Here is a 16,914-nt window from a genome sequence, read left to right as displayed (position 1 = left end):
CGGGCAAGATGCAATTGTTAAACTTATGAGCCTAATGAGTCCTAGAATTTTGATAGACACTCCGTATAACGACATCAGGTTGGCGATTCAAAATTATATTTCTCCTAAAGAGAGAGTAGTAACGGCAGAAAGCGCTAAATTTCTTTCCGTAATACAAGGTGTAGGGGAGTCAGACGATGACTTCCTAGCACGCCTTAGAGAAGATGCACGCTATTGTGACTTCGAAAAACTGAAAACAGCTTCCAACACGGAAGAGGAGTTGGTAAAAATAAAATTTATCTCAGGTTTGAGGGACCTTGAAGCAAAACTTTTACTACTAGACGGTATTAAAGCAAAACCAGCAATGTCGGTTACTGAAATGACCGAGAGCTTACATTTCAGAAGTCAAGCAATGGATGTTGCAAGTTCTTCATCAGGCAAAAAGCCCTTTACTGTGAAAGAAGAAGTTGGGTCCAACTTCAAAAAGACCTTTCGAAAACCAAATGAAGAAATTACGGCTAATAAAAGCAACAACCTGTGTACTAGGTGTGCAGGTAAGCCAGACTCTAGTAGACCCTGTCCTGGGCTAAGTAAAAAATGCAACACCTGAGAAAAGGTGGGACACTTCTCAAAAATGTGTAGAAACAAACACTAACCAAAGTCAGGTAAGTAAAATAAACAGAATAACTTTTGCGAAGAAGAAAATGTTTCTTCTTAGCAAGCGTCTCCAGCATCGGAGATGGGGAATGTTTTATACTAAAGAAGAAATCTTTATCATGTCTGTGACATGGGGATATATCTCAATGAATAACTGCAAAAAAAATGCAGGTAGAAACGGGTGCATATAGCACAGTGATATCATCAAAAATATGGACTGAGCTTGGTAAAACTCAGTTGGATGGTAAGATAAAAAATCTCGAAGCTTATGATGGCCATCAATTAACGCTTCTATGATCACTTACTTGTGACGTTGAGTGGAACGGAAGCAGGCTCACGCAAAAAGAACTAGCAGTTGTGCAGTCTGATAAAAAATTTGGACTACCTGCTGTGAAGGGTTACAAAGCTCAAGTGAAGCTTATACCAGGAACACAGCCAATGTTCTGCAAAGCCAGAAAAACACCTCTACTTCTTCAAGACAAGGTCACAGAGAAGCTGAAACGAATAATCAGACCAGTCATACTTGAACCGGTACAGCTACTGCATCTCCAGTGGTGTGGCAGAGAAAGAAGAGTGAAAAACTGAGACTTTGCGTGGACTTGAATGTGCACATCAATGGCAAGGTCATGGATGAGGACTAGTCAATACCAGACATGGAGAGGATCTTCCACAACCTACATGGGGCCTCATACTTTGGCAAAATTGAGCTCTCAGATGCCTACTATCAAATTGAACTTCACGAGGAAGCAAAAGATATATGCACAATCAACACATCTCAGGGACTGTTCAAGATGTGCCGACTACCTCGGGGATTGAAAAACTTTTCTTCAATCTTCCAGAATTGCATCAAATCAACACTCAAAGGAATCAAAGGTGTTGTGATCCTTCAAGACGGTGTATTGGTGTATGGAATTACCAAGGAGCAGTTCGACAAGAGAATGCTTGCAGTCAAAAGTAAGAAAAATTTCACTATTAATGAGAAAAAATCTAACTCAAAACCAGTTGATAGCGTTAGCTTTTTGAGATATTCCATTTAAAAGGAGGGAATAGCACCAGATCCCAAACATGTTGAAAAATAAAAAATGCAAAAGCACCAACTAACAACAAACAACTCGAATGGATTGTTGGGCTAGCTAATTTTTACGGGAGAATGATTCCTGATTTTGCAAAAAAATGCATCCCTTAAATAACATGAGAAATAGCGATATCTCATGGGGCAAAATGCAACAAAAAGCCTTTGAAGACATAAAAAATGAATTTTGTGCTAACCCACTAGTACAGCCATATAGTCTACAAAAAAAGCAACAGTTACTACTGACGCCTCTGAAAAAGCCATTGGCGGGTTCTTTCGCAAGAAGGACATCCAGTCATATATGCATCGAGAAAATTGACTCCAGCGGAGAAAAACTACTCGAACATAGAGCGGGAATTACTGGCAATTGTGTTTGTGGTCGCAAGACTTAAGCAATTCCTTCTTGCAAGACGATTTACCCTCAGACTGACCATAAACCACTCAAATACCTCTTTTACCAGACTAGGAGATCCCGAAGAAAGCATCAGCGAGAATCACAAGATGGGCAATAGCTCTAATGGGTATCGACTATGAGTTGAAGTGCACACCAGGAGAGCAGATACCCCATGCAGTTGCTTTGAGCAGAATAGATTTTGACGAAGACGAATCGGTCAACGATTGAGTGTGCTTCGCTATCAATAACATCTATTTCGCCCATAGTGAATTGGTGACCGAAGCAGAAATCAAAACTGAACTTGAAACAAACAGACTCTTCCGGGACATAAAGAAACGAATCAAAAGCGGCAATTGGAAACAATGTTCAGAAGCGGAAAAAGGACTCGAACAACAGAAAGATACACTTACTTTACATAATGGAATCATCTTCAGAGGTGTTGTTCCTTTCATTCCACCCAACACACTTGGTTTTGTTCTTTTCATTCGACCCCAGGCACTTGGTTTTGGCACGAGCCCATGAGACAAATCCCCGGAAAAATGCAACTGAGGCATCAGTCAAAATGATAGCAGGGTGGCCTGACATTACCCAAGACGGTCAACACCTTGTTAGAAAATGTTAGAAATGTCAAATGAACAGGCCTAGCCTGGGAAAAACAGTCTCTACGTGGCCAGAAGCCGACGTTTGGGAACGGCCCCACATGGACTGTGGTTATGTTAAGGAACAATGCAATATCTTAGTAACTGTTGACGCGGGTTATGATTGGATAGAAGCTTTGCCCGCGGGAAATAGAACATCAGAAACAGTTGAATTATATCTTAGTCAAATTTTTGCAAGATTCGGAATAACAAAAACTTTAGTATCTGATAATGGTCCTGAATTTGTAAGTGGTGACCTTAAACAGTGGTGTGAATTACTGGGAATTAAGAAAATGGAGTCACCCGTCTGTCATCCAAGAGCTAATGGACTATCTGAAAGAGCAGTTCAGACAGTGAAGCGGGCACTTCAAGCGTAGAGTCCCAACCTTAATGTGTCATTCGGAGCATTCCTGCAAAGGGCACTGATGTCACATCGCAACACTTCAAAGACGAGGGGCAAAACTCCAGTTAACTCCTGTTGGGACGCAGAGTGAGACTACCAGTGATAGCAGATTTCGACTTGTGCGAATCCATTCTATTCAAGGCCAACAAAAAGACAATGACAGTTCCTGCTACCTTCATCATCATGAAGGGCTTGAACACATTGTTCATACAGCCCGAAAACTCAGCACGGACTATTCTAGTGAGCGACAACCAAATTACGAGACTAGACGAGGACAATGTGAAAACTGAACCAGCAGTGGAGGAGACTATATCTCAATCAGAACAACAACTTCGGAACACAGATATGGGACCTTCACTTCAAGATGAAGCTTCTGCAGCCACAATATTTGCAGATCACCAACAACCCAAAATCGGAGAGCCTTCACGAACATCAGCAAGAAACAGAAAACAACCCGACAGATTTGGAGAACCTATACCCACAAACTTGCTTAAAAAAGGAGGGAGGATGTGATGGTTTCAAAGAGACATCAAAAAATTTAGAAGTATTCTTTATTAAAGTTTCAAAGAACGGAAGAAGAACTTACCTGACGAACTTTATTGCTGTGCCGATAAGTAATGGCCACAAAACTAAACTCAATTCTAATTTTGTTTTGGCGCTATCATTATCTTATTGACCTATCAATCATATGTCAAAAGTAAATTCTCCCACCAACACAAACCTGATTCTAACATCCACTGACCTCCAACTAATGAACTCGATTGTACTCAAGCCATATATGATTTTCGTGAAATGTTGATGAAAATAGAAAATCACCTCCGGGATTCGGAGTAAAGATCTATTCACATGCCAATCATGTAAAATATTTTTAGCTAATCTAAATTTTCCCTGTATATTTTCGCATAGATAACTACTATAAATACAAGATAATTTTTGTATATTTTCAGATCAAAATTTAATTTAAAATTCAACTTATTGAATTCTTTGACCCGTGTTATCGACCACGACATTTAGTTGTTTCAAAAATCCTGTAAAACTATAAAAGTGCAGGTCCACTTTGCAAGAAATTCAAAAAATACAAGTAAAAGCGAGGCTTCGAGAAGGATTTGTGAGGAATATAGTTGAGGCTTAGAGTTTTTGTTAGGATTTGAGGGAAATACAGCAGTTTACAGTTTTGCGACAAGAACGGAAATTTTAATAAGATAATCAGTAGTCCCAAATAGATCGTTGCACGGGGTTGCAATAGTCTTTCATGTTTTTAATAAATGTATGTTTCAGGTGCTATTGTCTCTTCATTTTATTTTTAAAAGCTCCCGAAATGGCAAAAAGCATCAACACAGTTGCACGTGAAGGAAATATTTAAGAATATACTAAATGGCCAGCCTCAAAATGCTCTTTTTTCAATCCATAACGATTGACTCTGGTGCAATGCTTTGGATATATACCTTACGTAAACCACACCCCCTTTACTGATTTTATTCAACCCAATTTTTCCTCACAAGGGGCAAGGAAAAGCAGTTTCCATTTTGTTTTAGTCCGGAGAGGACATGAAATCTGGAAGTGGTGGGGCAGGAGGGGAGAGTGGGAAAGAGCCAACGAGAGTGTTCATCAAGTGTGACTTTGTGAAGATAAGCGACATTGACACTAAGAGTCAAAAGTTCATAGCTGAGATTTCAGTCAGACAAAGGTGGACTCATCCTAGTGTGGCTAAAATGACACCTCTGGTAAGTTAATCATGCATGTAGTTCAATTGGTACCTTTTCATATTTATAAACTGAATTCTGGATTCTGTTTCTATGAAAAGGAAATAATAGCTTTTTTTTATAAACATTAGTTTATTTGCACTATTTAGTAATAGTGTTGTACCTTAATCATGTGCCCTTTAGGAGTTCGCACAGCTGCCCCCTCAGCAGAGGTGGGACCCTAAACTGTACATCTCCAATCTAGAGGACAAAAAGTCAGACGAGGTGGTGTGGTCCCTGGACACGTCCAGTGGGGTGCCAACAGTCTATCTGTTCAGAAGGCTCAAGGGCACCTTCTTCGAAAACATGGAACTCATGGACTTCCCTAATGATGTCCAGGTGCGTCTATGACGTTAAAAACAGGTCATTAACTAGTTTTTGACATACCTCCATTTTGACCGACTAGATATTGTTTTGATATTCCTCATTGAAAAATCAAGTTAGGCCGGACGACAACCTGAAACAAGCACGTGCAAGTTTTAAAATACCAGATCTCCAAAGTTCAGATTCTCTAATGCCCGATTTATCTATACACATGGCCAGATTTAAAAACCCTAAACCAGAAGACAGAAGATAATCGACGCAAGAAATGTTCGGTATGTTCTGTTCTCCACGCAATAAATCTTCAGCGTGTTCCTTTTATTCGGTATGCTGGGTTCTAAACGTCCTCAGTTGACCAGAGTGGTCAAAAACGGTCCAAATATTGTGCGTAATGATCGCTTTTGATCGCTTAATTTCCAAAATGATCGTTTGTGATCGTTGTTTTGAGGACCATGACCTTTTTGATCACATTTTTTAGGAGACTGCTATTCTTGACCGTGCACGTCGGTTTTTATGATTGATTCAGCACAAGTCCATATGCGCCTTCAATGGGTGCAGATTAAGTAACCCGGGTCAAAGTGTCAACGCTAGAAATTGCAAGAAAAAGAAACCGATTTGCGGATAATACGGTAAATGTTTGTAAGATTTTCAATTTCTAGTGGTAAAATTTTTTGGGAAGGCATTTCGCATTCAACCTTAAGAATTGCAAAATTTACCAAAATTCATCGCTAAAATTACCAAAAGAATTACAAATATTCACCACTTGCAAAATTCACCTGGGAAAAATTAGCTTTTTTGCCTAGCAAATTGCTTGTTTTGATCATGGTAAGCGTACTCTGCCAAAAATCACTTTAAAACTCTGTTTTGCATCTGAAACCGCTAAGTAGTTCTTGCTAGATTTTCTCAGTGACTTTATCAAATTAACTTAATTTATGCAAGCTACTGTGGGTCTCATTTAAATTATGGATTAAGACAAAGTATGTGAAATTAGCAAATATATCAAGCGTGTGTAAAGTGACTCTGCTTAAAGTCTCTAAAAACTCCAAACTTTTTTAAGAACCACCGAACGGTTCGAGATAAAAATTCATTAGATATCGGGAGTCTCAAAACTCTGTTTAGAAGAATCCTGATTTTAGTCATGTAAATTTAACAGTTCACGGCATTCTAACTTCTGGTTTTGTATCTAGAATTATAGTTTTTTATGTGCGTGTCTTCAAAAAAGATTTTTAAAAAGTCAGCCACTTACGCTCCCAGTTGGGACGTACTCATTCTCAATTTTCATTGTCAGTTTCGGTGAATTAAAAACAACTTCTTACTCTTTAATGTAAATAGACGGTGGAACAGAACTGAGGTCAAACTAGCATCTTCGGTTTTATTGAAAACCTAGTGTGCAAAACACTAACCACTTTTTTAAATATTAGTCTCTCTCTCCATCTCTGGTATCTGATATAAATAACCTTTTCTATTTTTTTTTCTCTTATTTGAGGCTACATCGCTTTAGCCAAATTTGCGCCTGGCTGTTCTATGAGTCTCCTTACAGGTTTTGTTCATTATTTTATGATAGAAAGGGACCGCGTTTGGTTACATATAAGCAACAGACAGTTTGAGTTTTTAAACGCTTCAATAGTTTTCATTGTTTTCTTTTTGATTTTTGCAAAACACTGATTTTATTCTGTTGACTGTTGGTCAACATTACATGGCATATAGCTAATTTTAGCAACTAAACAACACCAGCCTTTTTTGTTCCTATGCTTTAAGATTAGGTATATGAGTATTCAGGTAAATTAATTACGGTTTACAGTTTGTCTCAGTTGCCTCAAAATTGGATATAGTCTATAGTACCAGCGAAAATTCTGCAACAACGCCGATGATAGCGACGAGATTTTATCGCTATTCTTGTCATTATCTATTATCCGAGATTTTCTTGACAAATATTCAACTACTCCAAATAAAGGACCTTCAGTATTTTATAGTGAGTGATTTCCGCAAATCTCAATAAAATAAATTTGTTTTCGAAAAAAATCGCTGCTTTCCGCAATTAATGCTTCCACTATCCAGGAATTGAAAGTAAGTGATTTTTTTCCGATTTGTAGTCAGAAAAATCCTTGTTTAAAGATTTTAAATAAAATCTCGAGAAGATATGAGAAATAAAGTACAAAAACTTAAACCTAAAGTTCCAGTTAACACAAGAAAATCCCTCCGTCAAAAAATTTCTGGAAGTATGAGTTTTTTTAGTCCTATTCATCCGAGGAATTCGAAAATTACGCCAACTTGAACAATATAACCTTTTCGTAAATGTCACCATTATCGCTGCTTGAGTTCTGTATTTAAAACAAAACCCTCTTCCGTCTTTTTTGTCTTCTTTTTATTGTGAACAATATACCAATTGCTCAGATTTAGTAGGGCTGCAAAATATATAATGATTTTGACAGCCAATTACTGCTCATCGGTATTACACTCAAAAGGAAGCACTGTGAAGGTTTTCAATCATTAAAAGACCTAGGAAGGATTTCAGTCGTTTTTCGATTTCACTTGTAGACAAAGGCGAGAAATAACTTAAAATTTACAACAAATTGAGCCCTACGAACACATATTTTCCCCCGTTTTGCTATTGCCAAGAATTGAAGTTTCGTTTCAAATTGGTAACTTCAAATATTAATTAAGTGCTCTTTAATGATTTTTCCTCAGAGTATGAAGAATGCTTTTTAAAAAAATGTATATTCCCAAAGCATTTTGATTAGAACTACCCAGTACCTTAAAAAATTGTTTTTTTGGGAGGTATCAACCCGGAGCTATCTGTCATAGCATTTAGTAGCTGAACCATGATGAAAACAAGCTGGAATTCTTCGCTGAGCATGAATCTTTTCATGTCAGATTTTTCCATTTACAGTCTGGCTATAGAATTTAAAATGAATCATTCGTCTGAGAACTCTGCACTTATTTTCTGCCTTTTATCTTAGCATACCAAATTATCGCTTGCTTTCAATCTGAGCATAATTATTTACCAGAGGGTTGCAGTGTTGGCTAATAATGTAAATGAGGCTGCGAAGAAAGGGGACAGACTGGGATGTTTCTTAATGTAGTCTGGGCAGACTGGCAAAAGCATTCATACTTCTATTTGTCTGGTTCAGTACTGGTTACTATTAAATTCAATGGTACAGCTATGAAACTCACTGTGAGCAAGGTCCTTGAAAGCTTAATCAATTAATGTTGAACAGTATGAACACGTAATTTTGTTATATAAAAAGAGAAAGAGTTATACAAAGGGCAAAAATTTGCAAATAGGCGCCTTATTTGTGTTAGATCATTTTTTTATTTTCATGAGTGTTAGGTCATTTTTATTGTGCCCATCGAAATTATCTATGAAAGCATAGTTTCATTACTTGGCAAAAAATTGTTATATTTTCTGTCAAAGTCTGCTGTGATCGTCACTACTATCCCATTTGAAAAGTGGTTGCGCATATTTGAGAGTAGTGACGAATTGGTCAACGTAGGTCTCAAACTCCAAAAACAACTATTTATATGAAATGAACTGTTTTTTATTTTGTCGATTATTGTACTGGTCAAAAAATGTAAAAAGCAGTTTTGGAAAGGTTGTCGTTGTGTTTACGTCGCAAAATTCTAACTCGAATTAGAAAAACTTGTTTCATCTCAAACTTATGAGGCAGAAGCAATGAACTAGCGATGAAACAAAAAAGTTTTATTATTTGCCATTTTTACTCAAAAATTGACCAGTATTACTGATATTATATCAAACAGAGATACTATTTGATATTCAATTTTGAGCAGATGGAAAGCCGCGGGAGGCAGAGTCAATTGTCACTGAATGAATTGGAATTCATCGCGTTTTTCGTATTCGTTTGTGTTTTCATGCGTGATTCGGACGCATTCTACTATACTAATTAAGTAATAGTTAAGCGACTTTGCTTAAAGTCACTGAGAACTTCTGGCGTTTATCGAGAACCGTGAAGCGGTTCGAGATATTAACTCCGAATTTCGAACTGAGTTCTGCAGAGTCACTTAACCATGCTTAAAACACGAAACGCGCACGTTTTAAAATGACGAAAGTCAACGAAATTCAACTTCTGGCTAAGTAGCAACGTCTGGCGTTTTGACTTCTGGCACTGCAGACTTTCGGCATTTTAAAATGTGCACGTGAGTGTTTTAATAGATATTGATTGTAACAGCAACACATTGTGCTGCTCAGACTTCAGTAATATTTCTCAGTTTTGCATAATAAAACTTTGCGTGGTGATCTCATTGAGTTTTGTAATTTCATAATGAAAATAAAATGCAAGGTACTCTTGAACATACAATTGTTGATTGAAGTTCATTTTTCGATCTGAGTTCTGAGTCTGGGTCTATGCCTGTTGTTATGCGTTTTAAATATGTTCTTGAGACCAATTCCTTCGAGTAAATTACTCCACGTTTTTTGAATATCTACCATGAGATCTAAACATATAGAAATGGAGTTGAGATAACAGCGTCTGATGAATGTATAAATGTGGATCTAATCAAAAGTGGTGTCATTAGAGTTGAGATTACAAAAACTGATCGATAGAATTAAACTAAGAATTTACCAAATAAGAAGCGTTTGTTCAATTTTTCTGCCAGGTGCAAAATATTTTGTCAATGTAGGTAAATAATGTAATATAATAAAAGAATAATATTCCAAGACCGGATATCTACATTTTTAGGTAAATCATTTTTTCCTATATGATTATAGTAAAAATAGTAAATCAAAGAAGTTATCCATTTTAGGACATCTCTGTAACTTTTATCTCTGAGAAACCCTCTTCTGAGGTGCTCCTGTGTCCAGATGAGGAATTGGGCATCATAGATGTAGAGACGTTCCAGGACAGTCAGGAGTGGCACCTCTATCAACACGTCAAGGTACACACCCCCTCTCTGCCCTTCCACCGCCCCCTTCTCCTGTTCTATCCACTACATCTACCATAAAACTGCTCTTAATCTGTTTTGGCCAATTGTATACGCAGTTCATCAGACAACAGTACTGAATCAGGACCTTGATTGTATTAGTTTTTTGGCATGGTTTTCGGTCCAACCTATTTTGGATTGTCGACGATAGCTAAATTTGCGTTTGTCCAGCTCGGCTAATCTCAGTAAAAGCTGAATTTGCAATAGTCCATTTCTGATTTAAGCTTGAAGTTTGATTTCGTCCTGTGCAAGCTCTTTCTAGATAACCACCATAAGAAATACGTCTCCGTCTTTCTAGCAAACTAAACTTGAGAACTTGGTTAGAGTATTCTGCTTCAAAGTTTTGCTTCTCTGCTTTTTCAACCCCGCTTGAGGGCCACCAATATTTAATATGTGATAATTATGCATTGTAAATACGGTATTGTTAAGTTTAGAAAACTGTTCATTAGAAAGAATAGAAGCATAAGAATAGAGCTCTATGACAAATTGGCAGCCAGAATTGTTCGAAAAACGAGCGGAAAAAATAAAAGGCTAGTTACAATAAATAACATATTTTTTTCTGAGCGAAGGATTTATGAAAAGGTCTATAGTGATTTTGAGGTGGGTATGTCAATATATGCAGTCGTTAACTACTGAAAAGTGCTAAAAGATATCAAAAAGATAGATGACATTCGGTTACTACTGTTCAGGATTTTTTACAGTTTTCAGTCTCTGCACGGCCCCGATGAGCGTGCTACTGGAAGCTTCTGCATGACATTATTATTGAACTGTCTTTTTGCCATGGCCGTTTTTGGTTTTGCTGAAACGTCGTTCAGACAGACTGTGCCAGTACTTGACAGAAAACTTAGAAATTATTTCTTTCGAGAGAGGTGCACTCATGCCCATAAAACAAAAACTGCGTTTTATTATTTGACTAAGAAAAAAAAACACAAAACATCAAATCATAAAATTAGTAAACGATAAAAGTCGAAGAAAACGACCAATTTTTTTAAAAAAAGATTCACTGGCACCTGTAAATGGTTGCAGAAAAACGGTAGCACTGCATCAACTGTGCCTGGATAGATCAATGATCAAACCTTGAAGCCTAACTTAAGTAAAGCTTGCTAAACCGAAACACCCTTTATCAACCAACTTTCTTACTATATTAGTTGAAGTTAATCGACAAATGGATGAAAGTGCTTTATCAAGGTTCAGATGACGCAGTGCCATCGATATGCTGGAACTATTTGAAGCGGCCAGTGATTAAACTTATTTTTTCATTATTATCTAAAGCTTCCGTATTCATCTTCTGGCAAGACTGTTTTCAAGAACAAATTTCCCGTATATGACTTTCCAAATTTTGCATTAATAAGACAACGGCAAATTTATGAAATAAGACAAAGGAAGATTCAGAATTTCTGTTTTTTTATTTATCTGCCAGTTGGCCTGAAAAGTAATTTTAGAAAAACAAATATAGACGAAATTATAATATTTATCTAAAATGCAATTAAAAATTAAACCAAAATCAATTCGAAGGACTCAAAAAAAGAAGAACTCTTTTTGCCACGTGATTAAGAAATTACTTAGAAAGTGAAAAACAATTTTAAATATAAAAGAAAACAAGGAGGCTCGTTAATGTGCGTTTGCACATGATGTTCTGACCCGCTCTCATCTACATTTTTGATTAATCTGTCTTTTGACTTACATTTTTGCAAAGATTAGATGTTTGAGTTTTAAAAAATTGTTTCCTAACCAAACTAATTACAGAACTAAATAATGCCAGGACTCATTACAACGAGATCTGTCATTGAACAGACTATGAGAAGAATAAACAACAACGAGAACAAAAAAGCAAAAACAAAAACTTCTTGGCATGGCAAAACCTCAATATCTTAATCTAAAAGCACCTAGTAACAACGTCAAATTACAATCAGACAAATTTCTAACTACACAATTATTTTTCTAACTACACATCGGATAGGATTTTTACGTAATGAGACCAGGTAAAAAGTTGACAAAAAAGAGAAATAATGATGCGAAATTAAAAAATCAATCAGCATTTTTAAAGCAAATAATTTTGAAAGTCTTAAAAACAATTAGGCTTTAACGAAATAACAAATATACTAAAAAGGCATATTGACACCAATAGGAACTGTCTCTGGCTGAAATAAGCCAGAGGAACGGACTAAAAATGCAATTAAACTCAAAAAAATACGAACAACAAATAACAAACGTTGCGAAAACAAAAATTAGTGAAGCCATTAAAATTATTAGCTATTATCTGAATATTATGTTTTTTTCATTTTCTATATATACTAATTCAGTTATAGTTATACTGAATGAATAAATATATTTATTCATTTGGCCACATTTGAAAATCATTGGGATCAATTATTACGCTATTGTGCTAAGGGAAGAGAAAATGAAACAAAAATATACCACTCACATAATTTATGAAAACGCATAATGTCTGACAAACAAAACATCCATTACGTCATAATATTAGCAAGCATGTTGGTTTTTAAAATAGGAGGAACTAAATAGGACGGTTCAATGATTAGAATAAGTTACAAATTGACGAAAACAACAACGAAAGCTGAAAAAATTGAAAAATCCTTAAAAATATTTAAAAAATGTTTACCATCATAAACTTTGAGACTATTTGCCCTAAACCGACTGCTTCCATATACATCATTCTTTCAATCAATTGCAAGTTGAGGGGGCGGTCAGCATTTTACGGCAACCTAAAGAACAGAAAAAAGCAAAAACAGCAAATTCAAAAAAAAAATAATGAGCGAGAATAATGTCACAACTATTGAAAAATGAATTTTCTGGAAACAATTTGTCTGCTTTCAATTAATTTTTAACAGCAATGGTATTTTTATTAAACAATTGGACTCCAATAAATCAAAAAACATGAACAAATACATAAAGACCACAAAATTTTTGAGTAAACCCTTAGTATCAACGCCATTAAATTCAATAGCTTTAAACGGAACCAAATGAAAACGCAAAATATCACCTCTATAATACAACAGAGATGTTTGTTTTTAATAAGTCAACAAAAAGACATTACAATAGGTCCTCGACTATGAAAATAACAATAAATACTGGCAAAATCCAAAAATTAAGTGGGAGAAGAAAGTGTCGAAGCCATTTAAATCATAAGTTTTTATCTGAAAACATTATTTATGATCCATTGAACTCCATTTCTAAGTCAATAAAACCATCCATAGTAGAATAGAGTGTTAAGATTCCAAAAGGTACCAAAAATCTACGAAAAAATTTCCAAAAATTTTTTAAGAAATAATGAAAAGTATATTGAAGTCATAACAACAATAGTTAGAAGATAGAACAGCTAAATAGATCAGTTTTGTTTAAATTATAAAAGAAGAGGGTCGGGTCTATAAATATGTTTAAGGTCGGTTAATGTTGAAAAAATTTTCTCAAAAAATCATTTAACAGCAATTAATTTCAATAGCTTTCAACAACAGAAGTCAATAGACACGCTCAGTTCTGCCTCGAATAAAGGACAAAAATATTTGTCATACAACAGTAACCATGAAGACATCACAATTAATTTTATGACTATGGAAACAACAACAAATACAGGAAAAAACCGAAATTCACCAGAAAAATGCGAGAAGAAAATGACGAAAACATTTAAACCATAAGCTTTTCTCTAAAGTCTTTATCAAAGATTCAATGAACGTCTTCTTTAAGCCAATGGGAGATATCAATATCAGCATAATGCGATAAGATATCAAGAGGATCCAAAAATACGAAAATATCCAAAACCTTTAAAAAAAATTGAGATTGTGTGGCATTGAAATTATATAACAAATAGTTAGAAAACAAAATTGCTAACTTGAATAGTTCTCGTTGAAGTATATAAGATGTGGGTCCGGTCATTGCTGAGACTGACTTACAGGTCACGAAAATAAGTTTAAGATCGGTTAATTTTCGAAAATTTAGTTTGAATGTCTTAACAGCCACTAATTTCAATAGTTTTCAACGGAAGCCAATAAAAACGTTCAATTGGAGCGTGTGCCTCGATCGGAGAACTAAGATATTTTTCAAGCATAGGTAATCACTAAGACAACACAATAAGTCTTATGACTATACAAAAAACAGCAAATACAGGTAAAAAAACAAAAATTCAGTAGAAAAGTAATAGAAGAAAGTGTCAAAGCCATCTAAACCATAAGTTTTTCGTTGAAAACTTTGTCCATGGTCCACAAAAAAAATGTTTTTCAAGCCATTGGGAGATATCAATAACAGCAAAATGTGCTAAGATTTCAAGAGGAACCAACAATAGTAAAATATCCAAAAACTTTAAATTTTTTTTTTGAAAATTTGTGGCATTGACGTCATGTGACGAATATTTAGATAATAAAAACGCTAAACATAATAATTTTGGTTGCAGTAGAAAAGATTGGGGTCCTGTCTTTACTGAGACTGACATATATAACTCACGAAAATAAGTTTTGTTTTGTTAATGTTAAAAAGAATCTCGAAAAGTAATTTTCAAAATCTTAGCAGCCATTTGCTGTCCACTAAAAGCTCTGGATAGGTTCACTTAATGCGCATTACGAAACTTATTGCACTTTTAGTCAACAAGACTGTGCCATAGGATTCTGAAAGTTTAGTGAAACTTCAAAAAGGAAATCAAAATTACATTTGAATTTTCGAAAAGTCAAAGTCGAAGCCAAAAAAAAAACACGAGCGATTCCTTGAAAACGAATTTTATTGTTCATTGGGCTTCATTTGACTGTAAAACAGGTTTTTTTAATGGAAGCCAGATATGAAAAAAATGAGTCTCTAGGTGACACAAGAAAACAAAAATATGAAAAGTTTTCTAAAAATGCTCTCAAATGGTAATCGCATTTTTTTGTTAGTAAATTTCACTATGCGACCAGAACTAGTCGTTTTCTCGCCTTTCGTCTATTAGGAAATCAAAATTGTTTCATTTTGTGGCGTGAAATTTGAGTTTGAATTAATATTTTAATAAAAAAGATCTTAATTTGAAGAAAAATTACACTGAAAGTGAACAAAATTAAGTTAAATATCCCGTGTTCACAAAAAAACTTCAATCCTCGATAACTCTTCAAAATAAACGAAATTCAAAAAATCTTGTGACAATAAAATAATTGCTTGAAAACTTTTTTTTGCTGTAATCTAAAAAAAAACAATTATCGAGAAAGCAAGCAAACTAGTCACTGGGCTGTCCCAATTTTTGCTCAGTACGTGTACAGAGTCATTACATGCGTTTTCTCATCACGGCCTCTTTCTCTCTCATCAAATTAACAAAATAATTTCAAAGTTTGCAATGATTATGAAACTATGGACTAGGGTGGTTTTTGCTATCTTTTTTGATTATGAAAAACCATTTGCAGTGACAAACGAGAGCCATTAAAAACAAGAAACATTACTCTAACTATTTAAACTGTAAGGATCAATTATGCAAAAAAAACTGGACCTTCTAGTATTGGTTATAGTTTTACGTAAAATTAAATTAGGAAGAAATGACAGAACTGTGGACTTGTTGAAAAGTGGTAACCAAAAATGATATCAAAAACAATAAAAAAAATAGTTTCCATTATCTGCTCCAATATGGTTTATTTGACGGCGCCGGATGTACAAAAACATCAAGCTGAAGGCTATAAGTTAGCGATTCACATAGATTATTAATCAATTTCAAAATTTCTTTCAAAAATTGTTCCAAAATTTTTTTTTTCCAAATTATTTGTTTGGTCAAATTCGATTGAATGAAGTATATACTCCAGTTGCGCAAAGCTTCTCTCTCAAAATATTTTTATTGAAGCAGTTTGATGGGAGGCAATGCAAATGAAACTTGTTATTGAAGATCATTTCGGCTACCAATCTGATATCCGTTTCTATTAAAAATTATATAAATCTACTGAGAATCGACAAATTTTAATTGCTCTCGAAAGTTTTCAAGTAATTGTCAAGAGAACCTACGGAGGAAATCCAAGCGCAAGTTTCCAGCTTCCATTGAGCACATTAGTCATTTACCTAGGATCAATTAAAAATCTATCAACTCTCAGTCAAATGATTCTTATAAATATGTTAAGAAAACTATTATGAGAATGGTAACAAAATAGTATTCACGTTCACCATAAGATTTTGAGATTTGAACGTTTACTTCTGTTAACGAGTGTACCTGTTTTTTCTTGCGATGATGCAATGATGAGTGTAAAAACTATAGCACAACCGATTGCATTCAAAATCTGTAGCTTGATTCAAGGCTTGGAAATACGTTTTCCCAGAATTCTAATTTATTGCCCGTTTTCAGTGTTCAATGATAATTTTACGGAGAGAGTATACGTGTACTCTAACATTTCAGGTCTCAGTTGGCAACCGTAACAATGTATGTATGTAATATATCAGCGTCTGTGTCAATTGCTCACGAATGCTGCGAAAGTATTACAATTTTAAGTTGACATTTCCTTTTAATTCAGCATGGACTAAACTTGATCACGTTCCGTTATTAAACTATATTAATAACTTCTTTCAAACATTATTTCCAGAATCTTGCAAAATGCCGCTAGGCCTGTAAAACTGTTGCAAGGTTCTTGTTAGATCCTTGTAGCATTGTTTATGCTAAATTCTTGTAAGATAAAAAAACAACTTCTATTGATCTCGATTATTTACAGTAAATATTTACTGCAATTAGTGTTAATTGTGATACAATTATATGTGACCGGGAATGTTAGTAGTTGATCATGAATTGATGCTCAAAAAGTAGGACATATAAGTTCTCTATAAGA

General features: G+C 35.0%; 1 protein-coding gene across 2 annotated transcripts; it reads left to right on the top strand.

Annotated features, from left to right (window-relative positions):
• The first annotated feature begins 4,682 nt into the window (after window positions 1-4,682).
• Window positions 4,683-16,644, top strand: LOC142358233 (uncharacterized). 2 transcript variants are annotated; one of them, XM_075409678.1, is made up of 4 exons: window positions 4,683-4,867; window positions 5,030-5,224; window positions 9,968-10,099; window positions 16,491-16,644. In XM_075409678.1, exons 1-4 carry the CDS (start codon window positions 4,691-4,693, stop codon window positions 16,524-16,526), a joined length of 540 nt encoding a protein of 179 aa, XP_075265793.1. In that variant the 5' UTR covers window positions 4,683-4,690; the 3' UTR covers window positions 16,527-16,644. The 2 variants fall into 2 exon arrangements, with proteins under 2 accessions (XP_075265793.1, XP_075265792.1); XM_075409677.1 differs by lacking the exon at window positions 16,491-16,644 and having other exon boundaries at window positions 9,968-10,743.
• Window positions 16,645-16,914: the final 270 nt, after the last annotated feature.

The sequence above is a fragment of the Convolutriloba macropyga genome, unplaced genomic scaffold (assembly GCF_964194025.1).
Source record: "Convolutriloba macropyga unplaced genomic scaffold, txConMacr16.3 SCAFFOLD_5447, whole genome shotgun sequence".
Taxonomy (NCBI): Eukaryota; Metazoa; Xenacoelomorpha; order Acoela; family Convolutidae; genus Convolutriloba; species Convolutriloba macropyga.
This window is presented reverse-complemented; position numbering and strand designations above follow the sequence as displayed.